General features: G+C 33.3%; 2 protein-coding genes across 2 annotated transcripts; one reads left to right on the top strand and one right to left on the bottom strand.

The window, feature by feature from the left end:
* Positions 1-402: 402 nt before the first annotated feature.
* On the bottom strand, positions 403-8,437 carry LOC135139382 (insulin-like growth factor-binding protein complex acid labile subunit). Its single transcript, XM_064069592.1, has 2 exons — positions 8,129-8,437; positions 403-2,137 (listed from the first exon to the last, which is right to left on the bottom strand). The coding sequence occupies exons 1-2, from the start codon at positions 8,141-8,143 to the stop codon at positions 626-628; spliced, it is 1,527 nt and encodes a 508-aa protein (XP_063925662.1). The 5' UTR covers positions 8,144-8,437; the 3' UTR covers positions 403-625.
* A 7,553-nt stretch (positions 8,438-15,990) lies between these two features.
* LOC135139393 (lysosomal alpha-mannosidase-like) lies at positions 15,991-26,827 on the top strand. The gene is made up of 12 exons (XM_064069604.1): positions 15,991-16,093; positions 23,280-23,389; positions 23,437-23,539; positions 23,594-24,201; positions 24,251-24,384; positions 24,432-24,854; positions 24,903-25,305; positions 25,351-25,673; positions 25,723-26,144; positions 26,202-26,332; positions 26,381-26,530; positions 26,578-26,827. The coding sequence occupies exons 2-12, from the start codon at positions 23,288-23,290 to the stop codon at positions 26,785-26,787; spliced, it is 3,009 nt and encodes a 1,002-aa protein (XP_063925674.1). The 5' UTR covers positions 15,991-16,093; positions 23,280-23,287; the 3' UTR covers positions 26,788-26,827.
* Positions 26,828-27,756: the final 929 nt, after the last annotated feature.

Below are 27,756 nucleotides of genomic sequence, written 5' to 3'. Positions count from 1 at the left end.
ACAAAAATTGGCGTCAAAAAAACGCAAAAAAGACGATCAAAAACCCGAAAAATCGACAATAAAAGCGAACAAGACAACAAGAAGACGACACAACAAAAAAACACGCCACGAAAAAAGTTGACAGAAAAAGTTGAGAGAAAGGAGTCAAAAGAAGGGTAAAAAAATGAAACAATGAAAGGTGACAAAAAAACGATACAAATGTTATAAACAACAAAAGGTCCCATGGCGTCAAAAAATATCAACTAAAAAGATCTAGAAAAAACTGCAAAAAATAGACACAAAAAACGATTTAAAAATGGTAAAAACACGAGATAAAAAAGTGAAAACTAGGCAACAAAAATAAGCGGTGAAAAGGACACTGAGGAACTCATAACTAGGCAAAAAGTAATAAAGTAAGTCTCCTTTAATTTTAGTACAATATTTTGTCATAATTTTATTGATATGTTCGAGCACGTCTTAAATTTTAACATCATGTCTTCACAAACCACAAACAACCGATATCACACATACTTTAAACATAATTGCTTTACTTTATTTAAAATTCTTAGAACAATGTCACAATAAATCCTAGTCTAATCTTAAAATATCATTCTCTATATAGTTTTATGTACACGTCCTCCCCATCTCATTCTTTTAAAAAATCGTTATCTCTCGCTTCCAAGTCGGACGAAATCAGCTGGACTTCGGACGTAGTCCGGTTAGGTCGAACGGAAAGAGCCCTCATTTCCTGATAAGTACGGAGCTGTAAATAGTACAAAACACAAACTAAGACCAACGTGACGGCAATCAGCACGAAAGCCCAAACATGCACCCCATTTCCAGACTTCTCCACTTCTTCCACTACCAAACTGTCCTTACGGATGTAGTGCTTGGGTTGGGGAGTTGGACCGTTTTCCACACACTTAACGCTTCCTAGCTTGTTGCTGTACAAAATAAACTTGAAATTATCCTCCGCGAAATAATTCTCCATCTCTTGTTCCAGACCGCAGGACAAGAAGTTGTCCTCCAAGTTCAAATAGGAGATTTTTGGCAGCCTGGAGATGAGTCGGACGTAATCGATATAGGAGATGTTGTTGCGAGAGAAATCCAGAGTATCCAGACTGTCCAAAGAGAAAACTCCCGTGATCTCAATATCCTCCATAACGTTACTAGAGAAGTTCAAAACCCGGAGTTGGGGCAACCCGGTGTAGAGACCAGTTTGGAAGATCTTGAGAAGATTGTGGGAGACGTTGAGGTATTGGAGGTTGTGCAGACTTTGAAGCGTCTTTTGCGGAATCTCCATAATGTTATTGTAACTAAGATCTAGATCTTCCAGAGCACTAAGACCCTTGAAGGACCCAGCAATGACTCTATCAATAGCATTATAAGACAAATCCAAACGCCTCAAGCTACTCATCACACAGAATTCCGACTCCGGAATCGAAGTGATGTGATTATGACCAAACCTAACCTCCAACAAAGCCGTCAAATTATCAAACTCCTTCGCAGTCAACACCGAGATCTTATTATAACTCAAATCCAGCAGCTTCAAAGCCGTCAAATTATTGAACACGTCCTTCACGTCACTGATCTCGTTATAACTCAAATCGAGCTCATGCAGATGCACCAAACCCTTGAAAGCCGACTGTGCAATACTTTTGATGTGGTTGTTCTTCAAATTGAGCCTCTCCAAACTGATCAACTCCAGGAACCCGTCATCCGAAAGAATACTAATGGAGTTGTTGCCCAAATCCACGTAGGTGATTTTCTTCACCCCACTGAAGGTTTGGGGGTAGATGGACTTAATGTTGTTGTTGGAGAGAATCAGTTGTTGGAGGAAAATTAGCCCCACGAAGGCCTTCGTCCTGATTTGCTCGATTAAGCTGTTGGATAGGTCCAAATTTTTGATTTGGTTGCCGGAGATGTCGAAACTGCCGGTTTCGAGGGTTTGGAGGGTGCAGTTGACGCACCGGAGGGTTTCGTCCAGGTGGTCGAATCTGTAGGGGGTGTTCTTGAAGTACTGGCTGGTGGCGTTGATGCAGGTGGCCGTGAGGGAGCCGCGTTCGCCGTAGGAACATTTCATTAGGTCGTAGGTGGTGATGCGGGTGTAGAGGGAGTGGGAGAAGGGGATGACCAGTAGGAGGACGGCTCCTGCAAGCTATAAAAAACAAAAACTAAATTAAATTTTGCACTAAATAGACAATGAAAGTCAGTGTTAGTCATTTTTTGCATTATTTTGTTATTATAGTAGTGACAAAGGGTTTCCGGTGGACGTTGCGGTCGTAACCTTTACCTTTATTATACATACTAATTTGTAACTAAAAAACATTGTTTAATTGTTTGTGATTTCTTTGAGTGTACAATAAGATTTTTTCTACTATACAGGGTGTATTTATTTTTAGGCATAGCACAACTTTATTTTGTTTAAAAAAATAAAAATCGCAATAATCTTACTCAATTTTTTGTTGTCTTTTTTTCAATATATTGGTGTGTCTCTATATTCGTCAAATTTAAATATAGAAAATAATAAAAAAAATTGTTGTAACTTATTTTTTTTATAAACACTCTGTTATAGCTAAAAATAATTTTGGTATATGGTCCTCAAAAAAACTGTACAAATTTAGTCTTAGATTATCTTTGTGTCTCTAACAATTGATGAGATATTGATGCGATGTTGCCACGTTTTCTCAAATTTTTTGAAATTTTTTAGCAAAGGTTTACAAAAAAATCGCTATGAAGTTATTTTTAAGATGGGTGTTGCAATAGTTCACGGAGAGACAGTTATTAAATTTTTCGTGGTATCTATTAAATCAAATTTTAATATACAGAATGTTAAACGTTGAAATATTGAAATGTCAATACATATTTCGTTTCTTTTTTAATGAAACACTCTGTATATTAACACTTAATTTTATTTATACCACAACAAAGCTTGTGCCTTTATTTGCCTCTCCACAAAATTTTGCAGCGCAGATTTTAAAATTAATTGTGTTTCTTTATGAACTGTGAAAAGTAGAACAATGTGGCAACGTTGCATTATAAGAAACGAAAAATTACAGAAAAATTGGGCAAAAAGCGAAAAAAGGTAATAAAAACGCGACAAAAAAGATGAGAAAAACCGAGACAAAAAAAATGATCTAAAAAAAAAGGCAAAAAAAGGAAAAAAATACGATGACAAAAAAAGGTCACTAAGAAAAAAGGGATCAAAAAATGCGAGAAACAAAAGAATTGATGAGAAGTTGACTAAAAGAAAAGGTGAAAAAAACTAGCAAAAATATCTACAAACTGCGAAGAATACGAATAAAATCGGGAAAAAGCTACAAAAAAACGCACCAAAAAAATTTAAAAACAAAAGCGAAAGAAAGGTGACAAAAAATTAACAAAAACAACAATAAAAAAATAGATGGAGAAAACGTGATAAAAAAAGTCTATAAGAATATAGTAAAAAATTGCGACAAAAAGAGTGCCAAAAAAAAAGACCAAAAAAAAGGTGACATACACCGGGGACAAAAAAGGCGATAATAAAAACAAAAAAAGTGAAAAAAAAACAAAGTTGTGCATTACGTCTTAGAAGCACTGGAATGAAGAGAGGGTGGGTAGGCGGGGCTACTGCTTGCTCATAAAAGACTCTGTAGGAAAAAGTTAAACTTAGCCCCGCCCACCCACCCGTTCTTTTTTTCTTCTGAAATTAGAAATGCAGTTTTAGCAAATATTGAAACACAAAAAATGCGATTAGCGTTCTTTTTTCTCTGTTTAACAGCCCAAGTTATATTAGTTTCTTACCACTTTACAGAAGAACGTATAATTAACTCCGTCCACTTACCCCGCCTTCATTTTAGTGATTCATTGTATTCAGAATGAAAGGTGGATTTTATATTCATGAAGAGAAATAAAATCGTTAAAAATTAAAATAGGGTGGGTGGGCGGGGCTAGTACCTGCTAAAATAAGACGGAATTTGGAAAGCTACACCCTCTAAAATAACACGGGGTGGGTGGGCGGGGCTATCACTTGTCAAAATGCTGAACAATATTTAGATTAGTTACTGGAATCAAGAGTGGGTGGGTGGGCGGGGCTACTGCTTGCTTATAAAAGACTGCAAGAAGTTAAACTTATGGCTGGTTATTGAGGAGCGCGGCATTAGTGATTCACCCTAATATAGTGGTTTTGGCATTTCATGTAGTAGAATACGAAAATGCAGCTGTTTGTTTTTTGACAAAAAAGACGACAATAAAAACAAAAAAAAAAACAAAGTTGTGTGTTACGTCTTAAAAGCACTGGAATGAAGAGGGGGTGGGTGGGCGTTGTTACTACTTGCTTATAAGAGACTCTCTAGGAAAAAGTTAAACTTAGCCCCGCCCACCCACCCGTTCTTTTTTTCTTCTGAAATTAGAAATGCATTTTTAGCAAATAGTGAAACACAAAAAATGCGATTAGCGTTCTTTTTTCTCTTTTTCACAGCCCAAGTTCTATTGGTTTCTTGTCACTTTACAGAAGAACATATAATTAACTTCGCCCACTTACCCCCCACGCTTCATTTTAGTCATCAAGAATGAAAGGTGGATTTTATACTGATGAACAGAAATAAAATGCTTAAAAATGAGAATGGGGGGGGGGGGGGGGGAGGCTAGTACCTGCTAAAATAAGACTGATTTTTTCAAATTACACCTTCCAAAATAATAGGGGGTGAACAATATTTAGATTAGTCACTGGAATCAAGAGCGGGTGGGTGGGCGGGGCTACTGCTTGCTTATAAAAGACTGTAAGAAGTTAAACTAATGGCTGGTTATTGAGGAGCGCGGCATCAGTGACTCAACCTGTATGTAGTGTTTTTGGCTTTTCATGTAGTAGAATACGAAAATTCAGATGCTTTATGTTTTGACACTTACGAAAAAAATACGAGACAAGAAATGCTTTTTATCGCCTTTTTTATTGTCTCCTTTTAATGAAAAAAGACAAAAAACGATGAAAGGGACAAAATGACAAAAAAGTTTTTATCCCTTTTTCGACCTCATTTTTAATTAAAAAGATGTCAAAAAACGTCAAAAACCACGTCACAAGTCTACAAAAATTGGGCATGAAAAAACGATAAAAAAGTACAGAAAAATTTGACAAAAAGCGAAAAAAGGTGATAAAATTCCGACAAAAATGATGACAAAAACCGAGACAAAAAAAGTGAGTTAAAAAAAGTTAAAAAAAAAGGGGAAAAAAATGCCATGAAAAAAAAGGTCGTTCAGAAAAAAAAACCAAAAAATGCGATAAACAGAAGAATCGATAAAAAGTTGACTAAAAGAAAAGGAGCAAAAGGCTTTTTATTACTGTATTTCTTTTTGTTTGACAAAAAAAAATAGCAAAAAACCTACAAAATGCGAAAAACTGACTAAAATCGAGAAAAAGTTAAAAACATCATAACAAAAAAAATCGCCAAAACAATGAGGAAACAAAAGCGAAAGAAAGATGACAAAATATCAACAAAAACAACGAAAAAAAGAGATGGAAAAAAATGTGATAAAAAAAGTCTATAAGAATCTTATAAAAAACTGCGACAACAAGAGTGCCAAAAGAAGACCAAAAAAAGGGTGACATAAAACGGGGATAAACAAGACGACAATAAAAGCAAAAAAAAGCGCAAAAAAAACAATGTTGTATGTTACGTCTTAAAAGCACTCGAATGAAGAGGGGGTGGGTGGGCGGGGCTACTGTTTGCTTATAAAAGACTCTCTAGGAAAAAGTTAAACTTAGCCCCGCCCACCCACCCGTTATTTTTTTCTTCTGAAATAAGAAATGCATTTTTATAGCAAATAGTCAAACAAAAAAAAATGCGATTAGCGTTCTTTTTTCTCTTTTCAACAGCCCAAGTTCTATTAGTTTCTTGCCACTTTACAGAAGAGCATATAATTAACTCCGCCCACTTACCCCGCCTTCATTTTAGTGATTCATTGTATTTAGAATGAAAGATGGATTTTATACTGATGAACAGATTTAAAATCACTAAAAATGAGAATAGGGTGGGTGGGCGGGGCTAGTACTTGTTAAAATAGAACTAACTTTGGCAAATTATACCCTCTAAAATAATAGGGGGTGGGTGGGCGGGGCTATCGCTTGTCAAAATAATGCTGAACAAACGATAAAAAAATACGGAAAAACTTGTCAAAAATCGAAAAAAAATGATAAAAACGCGACAAAAATGATGACAAAAACCGAGACGAAAAACTGTTAAAAAAAAAGGAAAAAAGCACGATGACAAAAAAAGGTCACTAAGAAAAAGGAACCAAAAAATGCGATAAACAAAAGAGTCGATAAAAAGTTGACTAAAAGAAAAGGAAAACGAGACTTTTTATCACTTACCTAAACCGACTAAAATCGGGAAAAAGTTAGAAAAAACCTAACAAAAAAACGCGTTAAAAAAATGAGAAAACAAAAGCGAAATAAAGGTGACAAAAAATCAACAAAACAGCGATAAAACAAAGGTCTGGAAGAATCTGATCAAAAATTACGAATACGAAAATGCAGGATTTATTTTTCTGTTTTTTTCTGGTCCTTGTTCAAACGAACCTGGTAACATTATGTTTAGCGTTATATCGGTTTCCTTTAAAAAAATCCCTTCAATGCTTCAGAACAAATATAACTGTTGATATTATTGTATGATTATCAGTTTAAACAATTGACAGAATGTCCTCAACATACAGTTCATTGTAAATTTTATCACAAACTAAACATGTTGGTTAAATTTAGCGATACATATGATTAAGATAATGTTCCAGACTTGATAAATCTTGGTTACGGAAATTTAAATTCACTTTAATAAAAAATATGTACCTAACCATCGAGGTTTACTATATTTATTTTAAGTTTACGAAGTTAAAATTGTTAATTTTGATGCGTAATCAGTTTGACATTAAAAAAAATCTAATCGGATTAATAAGTCACAAGTATTGAAGCAGGTTATGTTATGAAATTTAAAGGGGATTTACCTAATACATTTTGAGACGACGCCATCAAATTGTTGGATATATTTTAAAGGTTATATCTAGGTTAGAATCTATTAAATCGTTTCAATGAATACTTTAATAATAATAATAGTTTTTGGAAATGACTTTCTAGAGAAAATGGATGTATAAATTTTGGCGAAAATTTATAGCGTCTAGATTATCATGACCTTTGAACAATTCTGTTACATAAAGGTTAAGATAAACCTTAAAATTTTAGATAAAGGATTGTGATTTTAAAATTTGTGAGCGACTAAGTCTAAACATTCGGGTTGAAAATGAAATTTTTGAAATATTGCGAAAAAATTCGCACAAATAAAAAAATTATACATTAATCACCACCAAAAGGATTACGTAATTTGCTGTGCAGATAACTGCTACACAATCATCTTTTTGCGGAAACGTACAAACAAAATATATTTTATCTGAATTTTGGGATTCCTCTGGATACTCATTAAATTCGCACTAAAACAACGTGAAAATCAAAGTTCACTCCTGCTCGACACTTATCTCATTTTACTGAGCAGATAGCTAAATCCCTCAAATTTTCAAAGTGATTAAATATTGGTCGTATTTACTTTTTCAAGTCACATAGAAATCGGGCCAATAACCTCTGAAAATTCGGTGATTTGCGTTATCTCGTGTTTATCAGTTAGATGTGTCACAAGAACAAAAATGCAACTACTTATGTTCAAAAACAGACAACAGTTCAGTGAAATTTTGCGCTGATTGGAATAAATTCATTTAGTGAGTGTTAAACAAAATGGTGATTTTTAGAACGAACTATAACCCAGTGAGGTATTTGCCTCTGTTTTTACTATAAATAAAAAACAACAAAACGTGATAAAAAATGCTGAGTAGACGTAGGTAGAACAAAGCGAGCAAGTTATTGGCCTTTTCCCGGGAGCAAAGGTTAAAAAAAGCAAAAATATGATTAGTCAAGTCCACACACAATCACGAAATCGACTTTTTTTAAAAAACCCCTAGCTCTAACCTATCACCTCTGACACCGTTATCTCCCAGTACGTACTGTTTACGGCAAATACCCTCGTTATCTGGGTAATTGCTGCAAGCAGCTCATGCAATATTCAACCGAAGTTAAGAAATAAAAAATCGTAGAAAAAGGGTTGAGTGAATCTGGGCGAAGAAAGCGAGTACTTACGGCGTAGCTCCTCATGTTGTCGTAAAACCTGGTGTCGTTATCGAAAAAACACTAATAGAGGAAAGAACTTGCAATCGTGTGACAATTCAGCAGGAAGAAGTACGATAGCGCGCTAATAAAATCTCTGCACCATTTCCGAACGATTCTCTCAGCGAGAATGCTCTCATTTGTCGCGTGTTTTGTTAAAGAGATTTATCACTTATCATTTGCATTAATATTGTGTTTATAATAAACACATTTATCGTAAACTGTTTCTTGGAAACTTGTTATTTGACTAATTGATCGCGCTCTTGTTTGGTTTCGAAGGCTGATTACAATTTACCAAGATAGCGGGAAAGTGTCTTCAAGACTGACGTTTTTATCATCAAGGATGGTCTTTATATTGGTGCAACTGACGACTGTTTTCCCGTATTAGATGTCAGTGGAGATAATTTGCGGTGGATTACTAATAGCAGCAATCGGAATCTTGGTAATCGAAATTGTGGATAAAGTAGCTAATTTTGAGATTATGAAATAAGGAAAACGTGTTTTTTTCCTTAAAACAAATAAAATATTTGATTTGTGCTCCACGTGAAAACTTTCCACGCCAAAAATATACGCCTTGGATGAGTGATAAGGTTTCATTGCCAAGTTTTACCATAATGTAACTGACGAATGATTTATAAGCAGAAGTGAATTATTACAAATTATGTTATGTTACTGGAATTAAAATGAAAAAAAAAACAGCAATTATTGCGTACTGTTGCGAAAAAACCGTGTTAATTGTCTTCGTGCTCTTTTTCCTAAATATATAAATTCGATGTAAAAGTTGTACAGTTATGAAAAAAAACGTAAGTCACCTATATTCTTGTTTCATATTACTGGAAAAAATGCCCGCTAAAATGAAGTGTGTACAACATTTATAATAAATTAAAATTCTCACTTTGAATTAAAAATAGTGGAGCTTTTATTTATTAAATTACCTTAAAAATTTCAGTTTTGATAATTTGAAACATATTAAAAAAAATCAGGCCTAGTATCTGACAAGGTAAGACTGATTTTGGCAAATGAAATACCCTCTAAGGAAAGAAAGGGTGGGTGGGCGGGGCTAATAACTATCGAGATAAAACTGAGTTTAGCAGGTACTAGCCCCACACGTCCCCTATTTTCTTAGAGGTTATGTCATTTGCCAAAATCGATCTTAGATTAGCAGGCACTAACCCCGCCCACCCACCCTCTTTTTTCTTAGAGGGTTTCTCATTTGCGAAAATCATTCTTATCCTAGCTAGTACAGTGTAACCTCTATAATCCGAACCCACGATTATCCGAACATTCAGTAATCCGAACAGAGGCTAGTAGAAGTCGATATCTCTTTAATCCGAACAAAAATTCTGCAATCCGAACTGAACTTCAAAACATGCACCTACTTGCAAAAATGTCGCAAGATCTTTCTGTACGTGTTGTATTGAATTTTTGAAATTTTAAAAAATTGTGATACTTATTTCAATGCACCGTATTATATTAATTAACTAATTCTGGAAAAAAGGTTGAAGTTATCGAAAAAATGAGGCCGGAAGTGACTTCTGCGCCCCGAAATCTACAAGAAAAAGTATTTAGTTAAATTTCAAAAATCGTCGAAAATGGGTCGAAATTTGCTAGTATAATAAGAAAATAAAAGGCGGGTGGGACAGGCTAGTATTTTTTAAAATATGACTCATTTTGGCAAATGACCTGTTCGTCTAAGCAAAGGTGCTAACCCAGCCCACCCACCCTTTATTTTCTTAAAAGAGTGGGTCATCTGCCAAAATCACTCTTATTTTAAAAAGTACTAGACCCGCCCACCCACCCTTATTTTCTTAGAGGATATGTAATTTGCAAAAATCAGTCTCATTTTTGCCAAGATAAGACTGATTTTGGCGATGACCTATTCTTTATTTTCTTAGAAGAGTAGGCCAAAATGAATCTTATTTTGGCAAATACTAGCCCAGCCCACCCGCCTTTTATTTTCGTGGAGGGTAGGTTATTTGGCTAGTGCTAGCCCGCGAGTACTACTAGATTGTTCAGTTTTTTGAATTTTCAACTTTCTAATTTTTCAATTTCTCGCTTTTTAAATTTTCAATTTTTTGATCTGTCTTCCGATTTCTCTGGGCAACTGAAAAATATTTCTCAATTATTTGATTTTTAAAAATATCGAGAAAATGTATACATGCATATTTTTTTAAATTTTCGGTTTTTGATTTTTTCTTACCGAGTTTTTTGGGAGGGAGTAAAAAGTAATTTTGACTAGCGATTGCCACGTTTACCGTAACTTTAAGATATCTGAAAATTTTGTTTCTAATTTTCAATTTTTGGATTTTTCAATTTTTCAAAATTTCGTTTCAAATAAATTTGTTCTAGTAAAAAATCGAAAAATGATAAATCGTGAAAAGGAAAAATTTTAACTTGAGCACTTGAAAAATTAAAAATCAAAAAATTCCAAAATTATAAAGTTAAAACTTGAAAAATCAAAAGATTGGAATTAAAAACTACAAAACTGTCAAAAAAATAATCAAATGAAATATTTAAAAGTTGAAAAATCTAAAAACTAAAAAAAATGAAAACGGTAATTTCGAATTCAATTTTATAAGATTTGTATTTTTTCAATTTTTCGATATTTTAGTTTTAGATTTTCCGATTATATAGTTGTACAATTTTCAGATTTCTCATTTATCTGATTTTGCAATTTGTCATTTTTTGATTTTTAATTTTTTAAGTTTTTACCAAGTACTAGCCCCACCCACCCAACCTTTATTTTCTTAGAACAATAAGTCATCTGCCAAAATCAGTCTTATCTCGGCAAGTACTAGCCCCCCGCCCACCCTCCCTTATTTTCTTAGAGGATATGGCATCTGCCAAAATCAGTCTTATCTTGACAAGTACTAGCCCCGCCCCCCCCCCCACCCTTATTTTCTTAGAGGATCTGTCATTTGCAAAAATCAGTGTCATACTTGCCAAGATAAGACTGATTTTGGCAGATGACTTACTCTACCAAGAAAAGAAAGGGTAGGTGGGCGGGGTAGTACCTTTTCTTAGAAGAGTAGGTTATTTGTCAAAATGAGTCTTATTTTGGCAAATACTAGCCTGGCCCACCCGCCGTTTATTTTCTTAGAGGGTAGGTTATTTGGCAAGTACTACCATAGTGAAAAATTTCACTTTTGAAACAGTTGTCTAAAAATCCTGATTAAATTCAGGGATATAGATCCCGACGTGTTGATTCCAAAAATATAGCGTGGTTATGGTCACGGAGTAATATTTTTTCCAATGTTAAGAATACTTTATTTCTGAAAATTAAGGTTTATTTCCTGAAATTTCTTTTCAGTAGTGTATTAAGTTGTTGTTCAATTCCCTTTCAGCTTTTTGGGAAATTCGCTGATCCGAACTAATCGCTAATTCGAACACACCTTTTCCCCAATTAATGCGGATTATCGAGGTTATACTGTAGTTGCTAAGATAAAGCTGATTTTGGCAAATGAAATACTCTCTAAGAAAAGAGAGGGTGGGTGGGCGGGCCTACTACCTGACAAGGTAAGACTGATTTTGGCAGATGAAATACCCCTAAGAAAAGAGAGGGTGGGTGGGCGGGCCTAGCACCTGACAAGGTAAGACTGATTTTGGCAAATGAGATTCCTCTAAGAAAAGAGAGGGTGGGTGGGCGGGACAAGTGGCTGCCACGATAAAAGTGATTTTAGCAGGTACTAGCCCCACCCGTCCACTATTTTCTTACAGGTTATGTCATTTGCCAAAATCGATCTTAGATTGGCAGGCACTAACTCCACCCACCCGCCTTCTATTTTCTTATAGAGATCTCATTTGCCAAAATCAGTGTTATCCTAGCAGGTACTAGCCCCGCCCACCCCTTCTCTTTTTTCTTAGAACGTATGTTATTAGCAAAAATCAGTTTTATCTTGGCAGGTACTAGCCCCGCCCACCCACCCTCTCTTTTCTTGGAAGGTATGGCATTTGCCAAAATCAGTTTTATGTTGACAAATACTACTATTTTCTCGAAAAGGTAAAGAATACGCACGTCTTTATATAATAATGATAAAATAACGATTATAACATTCAGAACATTTTGCTCGATTGTGGTTTAATTAATGATAATTTTAGTAAACCAGATTTAACGAAATTAAGTCTTTTTCTTCAATATTTGCGTTCTTATCAACCATATTCTAACAACCTACTTACATGTTAGAAGTTTTCTTTTTCCTGAATACATTTGATGTAAATATTGTATAATTATGAAAAAAGATAGCGAGCCACCTATTCGTTTTTTCGTGTCATTGGATAAAGTACCCGTTGAAATGAACTATTCTATATTATTTCCCGAGCGTAAGGAAGTATATTAATCGAGTCTATTGGACGAATTGTCACTTTTATGTTTTCTCGACGTTTCATGACCCGAACAGTACGAAAAAGAAGTCTGCCGTTTCCGTCTGTCTGTCTGTATCCGTTTTTATTAGACACGTAACCTTAAATGCTAGCCAAAATTTGGCTAATTATCCCCACCAACAATTTGGTGACGTCATCTCAATAAACCTCAATTTTTTTGTTTTTTGTTTGTTTATTGTAATAAATCAAGAGGTACCCGACTTGCGTATGCACTCTTTGTGTAAAACACCAATAAATTTATTATTATTATTGCTATTATAACCGTATTTTAAAATGAGTTGAATGTTATACAAAATACATATACTCCTATGCTTGTAGTATACGAATCCGCTTTCAGTTTTTTGGCTTGACGTTTAAATTTTCCCAAAAACAATTGCACGGTATAATAACGTTTCCTTTGTTTTTTTTTTAATATAGAGAGGTTTTTCTCAACAACAGGAAGGTTAAACAAGTTTTCCGTTTCTAGTTGGGAAAAGAAGATTTCGTATATTAAGAAAAAATGGGCAAAATATAAGCCCCGCCCACCCACCCCTTCTCAATTGTGATGGATATTTTATTCATCGTGAGTTGAAGGAGGGATGTTTAGGTGCAAAATCCTCATTTCTCTACACGAAATTATCTTATGAAATATGTTTTTACAAGAAAAATATTGATGTTACTTCGCCCTTCGGTCTGATTAGGAATGAAAAACTCATCACAATTAATATCTGGGCGGGTGGGTGGGGCTTAATTTTTTTTTTTTAATTTATGGAGTTTACCTTCAACAAGGATAGTTAAACATGTTGTCAGTTTCTTGAACGGGAAAAGAAGACCCCAAATATTAAGCAAAAATGGACATAATATAAGCCCCGCCCACCCACTCTTTTTCTATTCTGATGAATCTTTTATTCATCGTGAGTTGAATGGGGGAGTTTAGTTCCAATAGAGTTAGGAATGAAAAATACTGCACAATTGAGATTGGGGTGGGTGGGTGGGGCGTAACCTATGTTTTTTTAATATATAGAGTTTCATTTAAACAACAAGAAGGTTAAACATGTTTTCACTTTCTTGCTGGGAAAAGAAGACTCCGTATATCAAGAAAAAATAATCAAAATATAAGCCCCGCCCACCCACCCTTTCTCAATTCTGATTAATGTTTTATTCATCGTGAGTTGAATGAGGGAATTTAGTTACAAAATCCTCGTTTGTCTACAAGAAATTACCTTATGAAATATGTTTTAAAAGAGCAGAATTCTTTAGAGAAGTATTGATGTTACTCCGCTCTTCGGTCTGAATAGGAATGAAAAACTCTTCACAATTGGCATCGGGGCGGGTGGGTGGGGCTTAATCTTTGTTTTTTTTTAATATATAGAGTTACATTTAAAAACAAGAAAGTTAAACATGTTTTCAGTTTATTGTTCGGAAAAAAGAATTCGTATGTTAAGAAAAAACACACAAAATATAAACCCCGCCCACCCACCCCTTCTCAATTCTTATGAAAGTGTTATTCATCTATTGATAAGATTTGTTTTTTTAATACATAGAGTTTCATTTAAACAACAGGAAAGCTAAGCATGTTTTCAATTTCTTGTTGGAAAAAGACAACTTTGTATGTTAAGAAAAAATGGAGAAATTATAAACCCCGCCCACCCACCCCTTCTCAATTGCGATGAATGTCTTATTCATCATAAGTTGAAGGGGGGATTTTAGTTGGAAAATTCTCATTTGTCTACAAGAAATTACCAGATGAAATATGTTTTTAAAAGGGTAGAATTTTTTAGAGAAATATTGATGTTACAATTAAACTCCGCGCTTCGGTTTGATTAGAAATGAAAAACTTTTCACAACTGACACAGGAGCGGGTGGGTGGGGCTTAATCTTTGTTTTTTTTAATATATAGAGTTTCATTTAAAAACAGGAAAGTTAAACATGTTTTCAGTTTATCGTTGGGAAAAGAAGACCAGCTATATTAAGAAAAAAATTAACAAAATATAAGCCCCGCCCACCCACCCCTTCTCAATTCTGATGAAAGTGTTATTCATCTATTGATAAGCTTTGTTTTTTTTTAATATATAGAGTTTCATTTAAACAACAGGAAGGTTAAACATGTTTTCAGTTTCTTGTTGGGAAAAGAAGACTTCCTCCATTAAGAAAAAAAATGGATAAAATATAAGCCCCGCCCACCCACCCTTTCTCAATTCTGATGAATGTTTTATTCATCGTGAGCTGAAGGGCAGAGTTTAGTTGCAGATCCTCATTTTTCTACAAGAAAAATTTGAAAAATTACAAATTGAAATAGTTACGAAACGAAAAATTGAAAAATCGGAACATATAAAAATTTAGAAATTGTAAAATTAAAGAAAATGAAAAACTGAAACGAAAAATTGCAAACAGAAAAATTAAAAATTAAAAACTTGAGAGAGTCGAATCGAAAAATTGCAAAATCTGGAAATTGAATTGAAAAATTGAAAAAATGAAGGAACGAAAAAAAAATTAAAAATTGAAGAAAATGTTTCTTATTCTTCTCTGTTATTTATAAAATTTGAGTTTTGACAATTACTTAAGTGTTTTATCGGGTCATTGGAAAAAGTGCCCGTTGAAATGAAGTATTCAATATTTTATATTATGACAACAGAATATGTTCTAGAAATAATGTAGTCGATCTCAGGATACTTTAAATGTACAACATTTACACTAAATTAAAATTCTCATTTTGGGTTAAAAATAGTGTCGTTTTTTAGTCTTTTATTTCACATGTTTGCTATTCTTCTCTTACTTTTTGATCTAAAAATTTTAATTCTCAGAATATCATAATCCATTGTTAACGAAACAATGCGTTTTTCCGTAATATTTACGTCTGCATCAACCACACTCCAACACTCATCACTTCGCCTCACAAAAATAATTTTTGGTTTTGGATTACCTAACCAGGGTAAACAAACCACAATCCCTGACGCATAAAATAGAGCTCATTAATATTATATCGCGGTGCAGAAACAGGAAGAAGTTACGTGTCATAAAGAACGATACGAGATAACATATCATTTTCATGTTTCATCTAAACCACTCTGCTGTGGCACATCCATTTGCTGAAAACAGCGCCTGAAAAGCGAATTTTTATAATAACCTGCAGTACGGCTCTCCGCTTAAAAAAATAAAAAGGTTCGATTGTAAGCTGTCAGGCCGTACGCAATTTATTCATATTCTTTTGAAGGCAACTGAAGTGGTAGTCATTAACGATCTAAAACTCATTCATCCTCAGTGTGCTTTTGTGGCTCATATTTTTAACGAGCTCTTTTTAGTTTCCAGCTTTCACATAACAAGGGCTTAGAACTTTGTAAGGAGACGCTCATGATCTTGGTGTTTGGAGGAGAAATGTCGTGCTAAATCTAAGAAAATTGATTAGTTTATCGTATTAATTTTATCGTATTAAATTTATTCGTAATCATTAGTTAGTTAATGAACTGGGAATTTACCAATGACACTTGATCACAGGGTTTTGGGTTTTCGCGATGTTCATAGTTTGAGTGAGTTATTTGTATGTATTTGGTGAGACGTTTTGAATTGCCGGTTCTAAAAGTAAGTGGTAATACCTTAAATTGTGTAAGATTGATCACACATTTTTTCTTGCGATGATGGTGTTTTTGAGCATTTTTTTTCGATAGTAGCAATGGAAATCCACAAGTCAGATTGATAAAGTTGTGAATATCACTCTGACTGTGCATGTGTGTCCCATAAATATACATACACATCCTAAAATTATCATATGTACGTTGCTCGGTGGTCTAGTTGGTTGCATATAATAATATAATAATATCATAGTCTAAATCTGGCTTTAAGAGTTGTTAAATTGGGGGCTGTTTTTCGAAGACAGAGTATAGACTATAATATGCGACAGGTCTTATGGACATAGCGATGTGGTGTGTTGTAATTCATCGAGCATGAGTGACAGGTTAATTACACACAAAAGTTTAAGATTAATTTTAAACTGTACATGTATGCAACTTAATATACACTTGTGTAGAATTTTTAATGGTGCCACAGAACATCACCGCTTAAGCTCAGCTACAAAAAAAACTTTGAATGAAATCAAATTAAACGTTCTGAATCAATGCAAATATTTGAATATCACAACTTCCACCAAAAAACAAAACAAAATCGGAAATAAAGTAACTGGATGCAAATACACAAAATTCTAATAAAAAACTATGCAGCGGCAGCGACTTCAGAGCCCTATATTCATTCTAGACCCCATCAAAATTACCCATTTGGGGTGTTGTAGCACGAGCGGAGTTTGGGGATCCCGGTCGTGGCTCTTTTTCCACCGCGACGGTGATTCTATTTTATCGACAAGCACATGCCACCCAGCACCTCTCTATGACCAAGAAACGTGCAGTGCGGAAAGAGGCGTCATCCCGACCGTCCCTGACTTCTATTTAAGTAATGCATCTCTTATGCAGATGGCGCGGCCGCCAGCTCGACAAGGAACCGCGCACTCCGCTTAAGAGCAATAAACAACACTTAAGTTCGCCATATACTCTCGTGAAATTTTAAATAGCAAAGAATTCTTATCTGAGATTAAGATTGGACATCAGATGGAAGCTTTAATGAACAAAATATTTACAAAACAAAAACGAGCAAAGATTTATAAAAACAAATATTTTATGTCCATCCGAATCATTGGCTGATTTTTAAACGTGCAGCTGCATTGTGGGCCATCGTTTTACATTCCCCCAAATAAACACATAAACTAAAACGTAGCAGGCAATCTGACACAATGTGGTTGATTTGTTCAATAAGATTTTACAGTTCAAGCTCGGTTTAAAAACAACTACTTTTTCAACATGGCCGCTGCCAGAACAAAGAATTTACCCAATGTTAAATTATGCCACACTTTATCAACGATTCAAACAAAGAATTTACATTATGTTAAATTATGCCACACTTTATCAATGATTCAAACAAAGAATTTGGATTAAGTTAAATGATGACTTTGAAAATTTATATCGTCGACTGTCTCCAGCTTATGTCAAACAAAACACAAGATAAATAAATAACACAAATAATGTAACACTTAAGTATGATCTTCCAGAAACGTTATTCATAATTAGATATACAAAGAAGATTTTTCAGATTTTTGATTTTTCAATTTTTTAAGCTTACGATTTTTCGCCTTTGGTTTTTAGTTTTTCGATTTCTAGAATTTCCAATTTTTTAATTTCTCAATTGTTTGGATAATTTCTTTCAGTTTTCTGATATTTCAAAATTTCGATTTTTCGAATTTTCGATTTTTGAACTCCTAGATGTTTTGATTTTTCAATTTTTTAAATTCTGGAGTTTCGATTTCTCGATTTGTCGATTTTTCAGTTTTTCGAATTTTTATTTTTTGAGTTTTTGATGTGCGAATTTCTCGATTCTTCAATTTTGCAATCTTTTAATCGTTCAACGTTGCAGATTTTCAGTTTTCAGATTTCGCAATTAATCTATTTTTGATTTTCCCATTTCTTGACTTCTCAAAGTTTCGATTTTTCGACTTTGCTTTTTTAGTTTTTGGATTTCTCAATTTTTGGATATTTCTTCCAGTTTTGGGATTTTTCAATATTTCGATTCTTAGACTTCGATTTTTCGACTTCTGGATTTTTCGATTTTTCGGTTTTTATATTTCGATTTCTCAATTTTTCAACTTTGGTTGATTTGTTGGTTTTTTAATTTTTTACTTTTCGGTTTTTCGTTTTTTAGATTTTTGAATTATCTGAATTTGCAATTTTCCAATTTTTTAAATTTTCGAGTTTCGATTTCTCGATTTGCTGATTTATTAGTTTTTCGATTTTTAAATTTTAGATCTTCGAATTTTTATTTTTTTGATTTTTGGATGTTTGGAGTTCTCCATTTTTCAATTTTAGGATATTTTAATTTTTCAATGTTTTAAATTTTCGATTTTTCGATTTTTCAGTTGTTCAATATTCAAATTTTGACGTTTCTGAATTTTCAGTTTTCCGATTTCTCTATTAATCTTTTTGATTTTCCCATATCTCGACTTCTCAAAGTTTCGATTTTTCAGTTCCTCAATTCTTAGATTTTTCGACTTTGCTGTTTTGGTTTTTGGATTTCTCAATTTTTCACTTTTTTAATTTCTAAATTTTTAGATATTTCCAGTTTCGGAATTTTTCAATATTTCGATTCTTAGACTTCAATTTTTCGACTTCTGGATTTTTCGATTTTTCAGTTTTTATATGTCGATTTCTGAATTTTTCAACTTTGGTTGATTCGTTGGTTTTTTGATTTTTTACTTTTCGGTTTTTCGTTTTTTAGATTTTTGAATTATCTGATTTTGCAATTTTCCAATTTTTTAAATTTTCGAGTTTCGATTTCTCGATTTGCTGATTTATTAGTTTTTCGATTTTTAAATTTTAGATCTTCGAATTTTTATTTTTTTGATTTTTGGATGTTTGGAGTTCTCCATTTTTCAATTTTAGGATATTTTAATTTTTCAATGTTTTAAATTTTCGATTTTTCGATTTTTCAGTTGTTCAATATTCAAATTTTGACGTTTCTGAATTTTCAGTTTTCCGATTTCTCTATTAATCTTTTTGATTTTCCCATATCTCGACTTCTCAAAGTTTAGATTTTTCAGTTCTTCAATTCTTAGATTTTTCGACTTTGCTGTTTTGGTTTTTGGATTTCTCAATTTTTCAGTTTTTTAATTTCTCAATTTTTGGATATTTCCAGTTTTGGGATTTTTCAATATTTCGATTCTTAGACTTCGATTTTTCGACTTCTGGATTTTTCGATTTTTCGGTTTTTATATTTCAATTTTTATATTTCGATTTCTCAACTTTTCCTTATTTTAATTTTTCAATTTTTGAAATTCTAGATTTTTCGATTTCTCAATTTTTCAACTTTGGTTGATTTGTTGGTTTTTTGATTTTTTACTTTTCGGTTTTTCGTTTTTTAGATTTTTGAATTACCTGAATTTTCAATTTTCCAATTTTTTAAATTTTCGAGTTTCGATTTCTCGAATTGCTGATTTATTAGTTTTTCGATTTTTAAATTTTAGATCTTCGAATTTTTATTTTTTTGATTTTTGGATGTTTGGAGTTCTCCATTTTTCAATTTTATGATATTTTAATTTTTCATGTTTTAAATTTTCGATTTTTCGATTTTTCAGTTGTTCAATATTCAAATTTTGACGTTTCTGAATTTTCAGTTTTCCGATTTCTCTATTAATCTTTTTGATTTTCCCATATCTCGACTTCTCAAAGTTTAGACTTTTCAGTTCTTCAATTCTTCGATTTTTCGACTTTGCTGTTTTGTTTTTGGATTTCTCAATTTTTTAATTTTTTAATTTCTGAATTTTTGGATATTTTTTTTAGTTTTGGGGATTTTCAATATTTCGATTCTTAGACTTCGAATTTTCGACTTCTGGATTTTTCGATTTTTCGGTTTTTATATTTCGATTTCTCAATTTTTCAACTTTGGTTGATTTGTTAGTTTTTTGATTTTTTACTTTTCGGTTTTTCGTTTTTTAGATTTTTGAATTATCTGAATTTTCAATTTTTTATTTTTTTAAATTTTCGAGTTTCGATTTTTCGATTTGCTGATTTATTAGTTTTTCGTTTTTTAAATTTTAGATCTTTGAATTTTTATTTTTTTGATTTTTGGATGTTTAGAGTTCTCCATTTTTCAATTTTACGATATTTTTATATCAAGTTTTTCAGTGTCTTAAATTATCGATTTTTCGATTTTTCAGTTGTTCAATATTATCGATTTCTCTATTAAGCTATTTTTTGATTTTCCCATATCTCGACTTTCCAAAGTTTCGATCTTTCAGTTCTTTAGTTCCTCAATTTTTTGATTTTTCAGGTTTCTGATTTTTCAATTTTTCGATTTTTTAAGTTGGCGATTTTTCGACTTTTCGATTTCTCAATTCTTCCATTTTTTATTTCCCAATTTTTGGATATTTCGTTCAATTTTGTGATTGTTGTCAGTTTTTCAATTCTTCTATTTTTCAATCTTTCGATAATTGAGTTTTGGAATTTTTTAGTATTTCGACTTTTCGAATTTTCGAGTTCTGAATTTTTCAATTTCCCGACTTTTTACTTTTTGAGTTTTTCTCAATTTGTCAACTCTTCGATATTTTACCTTTTGATTTAAAATTTTCAGTTGTTCTGTTTTTCATTTTTTCAATTTTCGGAATTTTGAAATATTCGATTTTTCATTTTTTTTTAATTTTTCAGTTTCGATGTTTCGATTTTTTACTTGTCGGTTTTTCGATTTTACCATGTTTCGATTTTTGAATTATCCGATTTTTCAGTTTTCCAATTTTTTAAATTTTCGAATTTCGTTTTGTCGATTTGTTGTTTTTTCAGTTTTTCGATGTTTAAATTTTAGATTTTCGATTTTTTTTTTGATGAGTTGATATTGGGATTTCTCCATTTTTTCTGAGTTTTTAGTTTTTCGATTTTTCAATTTTTAGATTTTTTAAGTTTGTAATTTTTCGACTTTACTTTTTTGACTTTTCTATTTCCCAATTTTTAGACATTTCGTTCAATTTTGTTAGTTTTAAAGTCTTTCAATTTTTCTTCTATTTTTCAATCTTTCGATATTTCGGGATTTTTTAGCATTTCGACTTTTCGATTTTTCAATTTCTCGATTTTTTACTTTTTGGATTTTAAATTTTTCAACTTTATTTTAACTATTCAATTTTAAAGTCTTAGGTTTTTCGATGTCGCGAGTTTTCAGTTCTTATGTATTTCAATTTTTTAATTTTCGGAATTTTTAAATTTTCGATTTTCCATTTTTTTTTAATTTTTCAATTTCTCGATGTTTCGATTTTTCGATTTGTCGGTTTTTCGATTTTACCATGTTTCGATTTTTGACTTATCCAATTTTTCAATTTTCCAATGTTTTAAATTTTCGAATTCCGATTTCTCGATTTGGCGATTTTTCGACTTTTCGTTTTCTCAATTTTTCAATTTTTTATTTGCCAATTTTTGGATATTTTGTTCAATTTTGTGATTGTTTTCAGTTTTTCAATTCTTCTATTTTTCAATCTTTCGATATTTGAGTTTCGGAATTTTTTAGTATTTCGACTTTTCGAATTTTCGAGTTCTGAATTTTTCAATTTCCGGGCTTTTAACTTTTTAAATTTTTCTCAATTTTTCAATTTTCGATATTTTAACTTTTGAATTTTAAAATGGTCTGTTCTTCTATTTTTCCTTTTTTCAATTTTCGGAATTTTGAAATTTTCGATTTTCCATTTTTTGTAATTTTTCAATTTTTCGATGTTTCGAATTTTCGATTTGTGGGTTTTTCGATTTTTCCATGTTTCCATTTTTGAATTATCCGATTTTTCAGTTTTCCAATTTTAAAATTTTCGAATTTCGTTTTGTCGATTTGTTGTTTTTGAGTTTTTCGATGTTTCGAATTTTTTTTGATGAGTTGATATTTGGATTTCTCCATTTTTCAATTTTACGTTATTTTAATTTTTCATTGTTCTAAATTTTAGATTTTCCATTTTTCAGTTCTTCAATATTTTTTAATTTTTCAAATTTTGACGTCTGTGAATTTTCAGTTTTCCGATTTCTCAATTAATCTATTTTTTGATTTTCTCACTTCTCGACAAAGTTTCGATCTTTCAGTTCTTCGATTTTTTAAGTTTGCGAATTTTCGACTTTGCTTTTTTGACTTTTCGATTTCCCAATTTTTAGACATTTCGTTCAATTTTGTTAGTTTTCCACTCTTTCGGTTCTTCAATTTTTCTTCTATTTTTCAATATTTCGGTATTTAAGTTTTGGGATTTTTTAGTATTCCGAATTTCGATTTTTCGAGTTTTGGATCTTTCAGTTTTTCGACTTTTCACTTTTTGGATTTTCAATTTTTCGACTTTTCGATGTTTTAACTTTTCAATTTTAAAATTTTAGGTTTTTCGATATCTCGAGTTTTCAGTTTTTCTGTATTTCAATGTTCAATTTTCGGAAGTTTTAAATTTTCGATTTTTCCAATTTTTCTTTTTTAAAATTAAAACTTAATTTAAATCGGTGTTTTATACTTATCAACTCTCTGTGATACTGAAATTTGAATAGATTAAATTTTATATTTACACAATTTCACCACTTTGTATATTTGAACCCGAAATATAATAAGTTTATATAAAAAAAACTGAATATCATTATTGGAAAAAAAATCTAACGACGGAAATTAATTTCGTCGCGTGTACTAAACTCCCGCTGGCGATTAAGACATATTTTTGTCCCTTGTGTCATAAACAAGCATTATCTCACTACAACTATCAAATAAGATTGATATATGGAGCTTTGTTACCGATGAATTTATGCAACGCTGAAAAAAAATCGACACCCTGTACAACACTAAAACCTTGTAATAATAATGTTTCATCTGTGAATAATGTTTTCACGGATTGTATACACAATATTATAATTCAAAACATTAACGACTGTACTTTAAAACATTTTTACTATAACCTATAACTCATTTGGACCTGATCCCCTGGCGTGGCGGCAAAACATAATAAAACACGAGTTTAATTTTAAGTTTAAATGTAAACGTAAATAGAAGGAAACTTATGACCCCTAGTTTTTGCAATACAACCGTATTACTGATAAACTTAAAAATAACACAAGCACTTCGATAAATTTCATTATCGCTTACTGATCAAAATCGCTAATCACTATGATAACATTATCCTTAAATGTAATAAAACACAATACCGATACCCAGATAACGTAACAATATCGTGTTTTAGATCCAACCATGTGTACTAGACTCGGAATAATTTTAATTTTTTTGAATCTCGCAGCCGTAAGTCCGAAACCATTTACAAGAGACGCTCAATTAACCCCAGCCACGTGTCAAGTAAGTCACTGCAAGCAAAAATCGCCCTATGTACTCTAATTTTTAAGGCCTGCCATCCCATTGACGTGGAAAAAATCAACATCCATTTAGTCCCTCACTCCCACGACGACGTCGGCTGGTTGAAAACCGTCGACCAGTATTATTATGGCAGTAAGTAGAAATTTGGAGTTATCAGAGAATCTCCATGATTGTTTGAATTAATAGACCAAAAACGCATCCAATACGCTGGGGTTCAATACATCATCAGTTCGTCAATCCAAGCCTTGATAGGCCACCCCGATCGACGCTACATCCAAGTCGAAACCGCCTTCTTCTGGAAATGGTGGCAACACCAAGAGGACGCCCTCAAACGACAAGTCATAGAGTTGGTCAATAATGGTCAATTGGAAATTATCAATGGGGCTTGGTCCATGAATGACGAAGCCGCGTCGCACTACCAGTCAACCATTGACCAGTTCACGTGGGGTTTTAGGTTCTTGAATGACACGTTTGGGGATTGTGGGAGACCCAAGGTGGGTTGGCAGATTGACCCGTTTGGGCACAGCCGCGAACACGCGTCTCTCATGACCCAATTGGGCTTCCAAGGGCTAGTCATCGGGCGTTTGGACTACCGAGACAAGATGAAGCGACGTCTGGACAAAAATTTGGACTTCGTGTGGCGAGGTAGCGCCAACTTGAACAACTCCGAGATTTTTACGACCATGTTCCCGGATTTTTACGTGACTATCGATGGGTATTGTTTTGATGTGCTGTGTAACGTCGAACCTATTGTTGATGACGAGAAAAATCCGGATTACAATTTGAAGAAAAAAGTATACAGTTTGAGAGGGGTTAATGGGGATGACATTGTTTGTGTTACAGGTGGAAGGATTTGCTAACAAAATGGACCAGTATGAGAGTTATTATCAAACGACCCAGTTCTTGGTACCGATGGGTGGCGACTTCAATTATCAAGCAGCTGAGATTAACTTCTCCAATTTGGACAAACTGATAAAGTAGTGCTTGGACTATCTTCACTCGTTTAGTTATTGTTAAATTTTAGCGGCTTCAAAGCTCACAAAAAGTACAACGTCTTCTACTCAACTCCGTCGTGTTATATCAAAGCCGTCAATGACGAAATCGCTAGAAGATCTCTCACTCTACGAAAAAAAACTGACGATTTCTTTCCATATGCGTCCGAAAAACACGCCTACTGGACTGGGTATTTCACCTCCAGACCGACGTCGAAGAGATTTGAAAGAACCGGGAACAATATTCTACAAGCAATGAAGCAACTGGTCACTTTTTCTAGAGTAAAAGGGGACGACCGAGAAAGTTCGATCACTGGTCTACGTGAAGCTATGGGAATAATGCAACACCATGACGCCATCACAGGTACCGAGAAGGCAGCAGTTGCTAAAGATTACGCACGATTGCTTACTCAAGCTATCAAAGATGCTGAAGCACCAGCTGGAGTTATTATAGGGTAAGCACCAAGTGCGAATTTTGAAATACAACTGAAACCCAATTCTAGAAATCTTTTGAAGAAATCTTTCCAAAATGATGTAGATCTCAAGTTGTCTACTTGTTTGTTGGCAAACGTGAGTATTTGTCAAACCACACAGAAAGATCGTTTTGTGGTGGCGGTTTATAACCCGCTTGCACGTCCAGTGACCCATTATGTTCGACTACCAGTAGAGGGAGACAATTTTAAAATTAGTGGACCAGATGGTGACGAAATCTACGATGTGGTGCATAGCATGTCCAAGTTCGACCATGTCAAAGAGAGTTTAAAACCGACTTCCAAAAATTTAGTGTTTGCAGCTAAAGAGATTCCCCCTTTGGGGATAAAGTTGTACTATGTTGAAAAAATAGAAGGAGAGGAGGAGTTTCGCGCTTTTGAAACACTGTCAGAGAATGACTACTTTGGAACGGATGTAAGTTTATAATAGTTTTTTATAGTCAACTTAATCGATTTTTAGGAAAATGGATTTACCATTGATACAAACACTGGAAGATTAAATTCAGTAACTATCAACGGGCTAACTCTTAACATCACACAAGATTTTATGTATTATCAAGGTTATTCTAGTGGTGGTCGAGTTTCCGGTGCCTACGTGTTTCGAACCACAGACAAACAAGCCAAACTTATAACTTCCGAAAAACTCGAAGTTAAGTTTATCAAAGGAAAACTCGTAGACGAAGTTCTCCAAGTGTACAGTCCAGAAGTGTCTCAAGTTATTCGTGTTTACAAAGACGACAGTGGGTTTATAGAGTTTGACTGGTTAGTTGGAAACCTACAACAGTAAGAACATTTTCGTGTGAAACCATTTCGACTAGTTAACACTTTTCAGAGACTCCAACGCCGGAAAAGAAGTTATCACAAGATTTGCTGTTCAGAATTTCTCCAATAAAGGTGTCTTCTATACGGATTCCAACGGTCGGGAACAAATCCGTCGAGAATTGAATAAAAGAAGTGATTATGATTACGATGCAACTGATGACCCGATTTCTAGTAACTATTACCCCGTCACGTCGAAGATAGTAGTCAAGGATGAAGAACGGAATTTAGAGGTGGCTGTGTTGAATGATAGAGCACAAGGGGGTAGTAGTTTGGGTGATGGTGTGATTGAATTGATGGTCCATAGAAGGTTAGTGCGAGATGACGGTTTTGGGGTTGGTGAAGCTCTAAAAGAAGACGAGTATGGGAAAGGGTTGTATGCGAGGGGTCAACATTATCTGGTTTTTGGACCAATAACAACCGAAGACGATGGTGGTAGGATTAGTAGCATCTAGAGAGTCATAGTGTACTTATTATAAATTGTAATTTAAGAGAAATCAGCTGCTGCGATAGAACGAGATCTAGCTCGTAAGAAATTACTAGCACCATGGGTACTAGCAGTTGCTTCCACAGAAGGACCCTTCAGCTCGTTAGAAAACACAAAAAGTTTTATCAACTTTAAGGTAGTCGTTACTTTTGGAATTCGATTTTCATTTTTCAGTTATTTATAGTTCGCAGGTCTTACAAGACCCCTTCCGGAGAATGTTCATCTTCTAACTCTAGAACCCTGGAGGGACGATACTTACCTTCTGCGACTCGAGCACGTGATGGAAAAGGGCGAAGATGCGGTTTTATCCAAGCCGGTCGTGGTTGACATAGAGGTATTTTTTGTTTTTGGAAACAATGTTTCTAGAAGTTGACGTTTTAGAACCTTTTCACTGGTTTTCAAATTTCTGCGATTGGTGAAACTACTCTTGGTGCTAATCAGTGGTTGGACGACTACGAAAGAGAGGAGAAGTTGGTTTGGAACGACAATGCGCCGACGCCTTGGATGACATTGGATGAGAATGATCCTTTGAAGATTGAGTTGCATCCGATGCAAATACGGACGTTTATTATTAGAGTTGAGGCAAAATAATGTGTACAAAAAGACGTAAATATATGAGCAAAGTGTTGAACAGCGTATTTTTTAAATGCGATTATAACTGCAAGGAAATGTGTTTAGTTGAGTTTTTAAATGTCAAAATTTTTGCGAAATTTGAAGAAAGAGGGACCATTAAAAAATTTCAATTTTAAAAAAGTTGTCTAAAACTTATAAAAAAATTCAGGGATGTAGATCTCGACACGCTGATTCCAAAAATATAACATGTTGATGGTAACGAAGCAACATTTTCGAAAAAATCGCTGCGAAATGCGAATTTTTGAAAATTTCAAAAATTTCGAAATTTCAACGGTCGATTCTGGAAAAACGGTTGCAGGTATCAAATAACCGAAGACGGATTTGAGTTCTAGAGCTCGAAATCTACAAGAACATGTGTTTAGTTGAGTTTCGAAAATGTCAAAATTTTTGCGAAATTTGAATAAGGGGGGACCATTAAAAAATTTAAATTTTAAAAAAGTTGTCCAAAAATTATGAAAAAATTCAGGGACGTAGATCTCGACACGCTGATTTAAAAAATTTAACATGTTGATGGTCACGAAGCAACATTTTCGAAAAAATCACTGCGAAATGAGAATATTTGAAAATTTCAAAAATTTCAAAATTTCAACGGTTGATTCTGGAAAAACGGTTGCAGGTATCAAAAAACCGAAGACGGATTTGAGTTCTAGAGCTCGAAATCTACAAGAAAATGTATTAAGTAAAATTTCAAAAATTTTGTTGAAAATTGGTCGAAAATTGGGGTATTTTGCATATTTTTGAATGTTTCAAAAGACGATTCTGGAAAAACCAATGGAGTTATCGAAGAAATGAAAGCGGTTATGATTTCTGCGTCCCGAAATCTACAAGAAAATGTAATAAGTAAAATTTCGAAAATTTTGTTGAAAATTTGTCGAAAATTGGGGTATTTTGCTTATTTTTTAATGTTTCAAAGGACGACTCTGGAAA

The sequence above is a fragment of the Zophobas morio genome, unplaced genomic scaffold, assembly GCF_036711695.1.
Source record: "Zophobas morio isolate AGI-343-1 ecotype UQ-CSIRO unplaced genomic scaffold, CSIRO_AGI_Zmor_V1 ptg000031l, whole genome shotgun sequence".
NCBI lineage: Eukaryota > Metazoa > Arthropoda > Insecta > Coleoptera > Tenebrionidae > Zophobas > Zophobas morio.
The sequence above is the reverse complement of the archived record's forward strand: the minus strand, read 5'-3'. Positions and strand labels throughout refer to the sequence as shown.

Coding starts and splice junctions, on each gene's coding strand:
- LOC135139393 (XM_064069604.1), top strand. CDS start 23,288: ATGTGTACTAGACTCGGAATAATTTTAATTTTTTTGAATCTCGCAGCC. Junction 23,540..23,593: donor CGACCAGTATTATTATGGCA/GTAAGTAGAAAT, acceptor TTGAATTAATAG/ACCAAAAACGCATCCAATAC. Junction 26,531..26,577: donor CGGTCGTGGTTGACATAGAG/GTATTTTTTGTT, acceptor TTGACGTTTTAG/AACCTTTTCACTGGTTTTCA.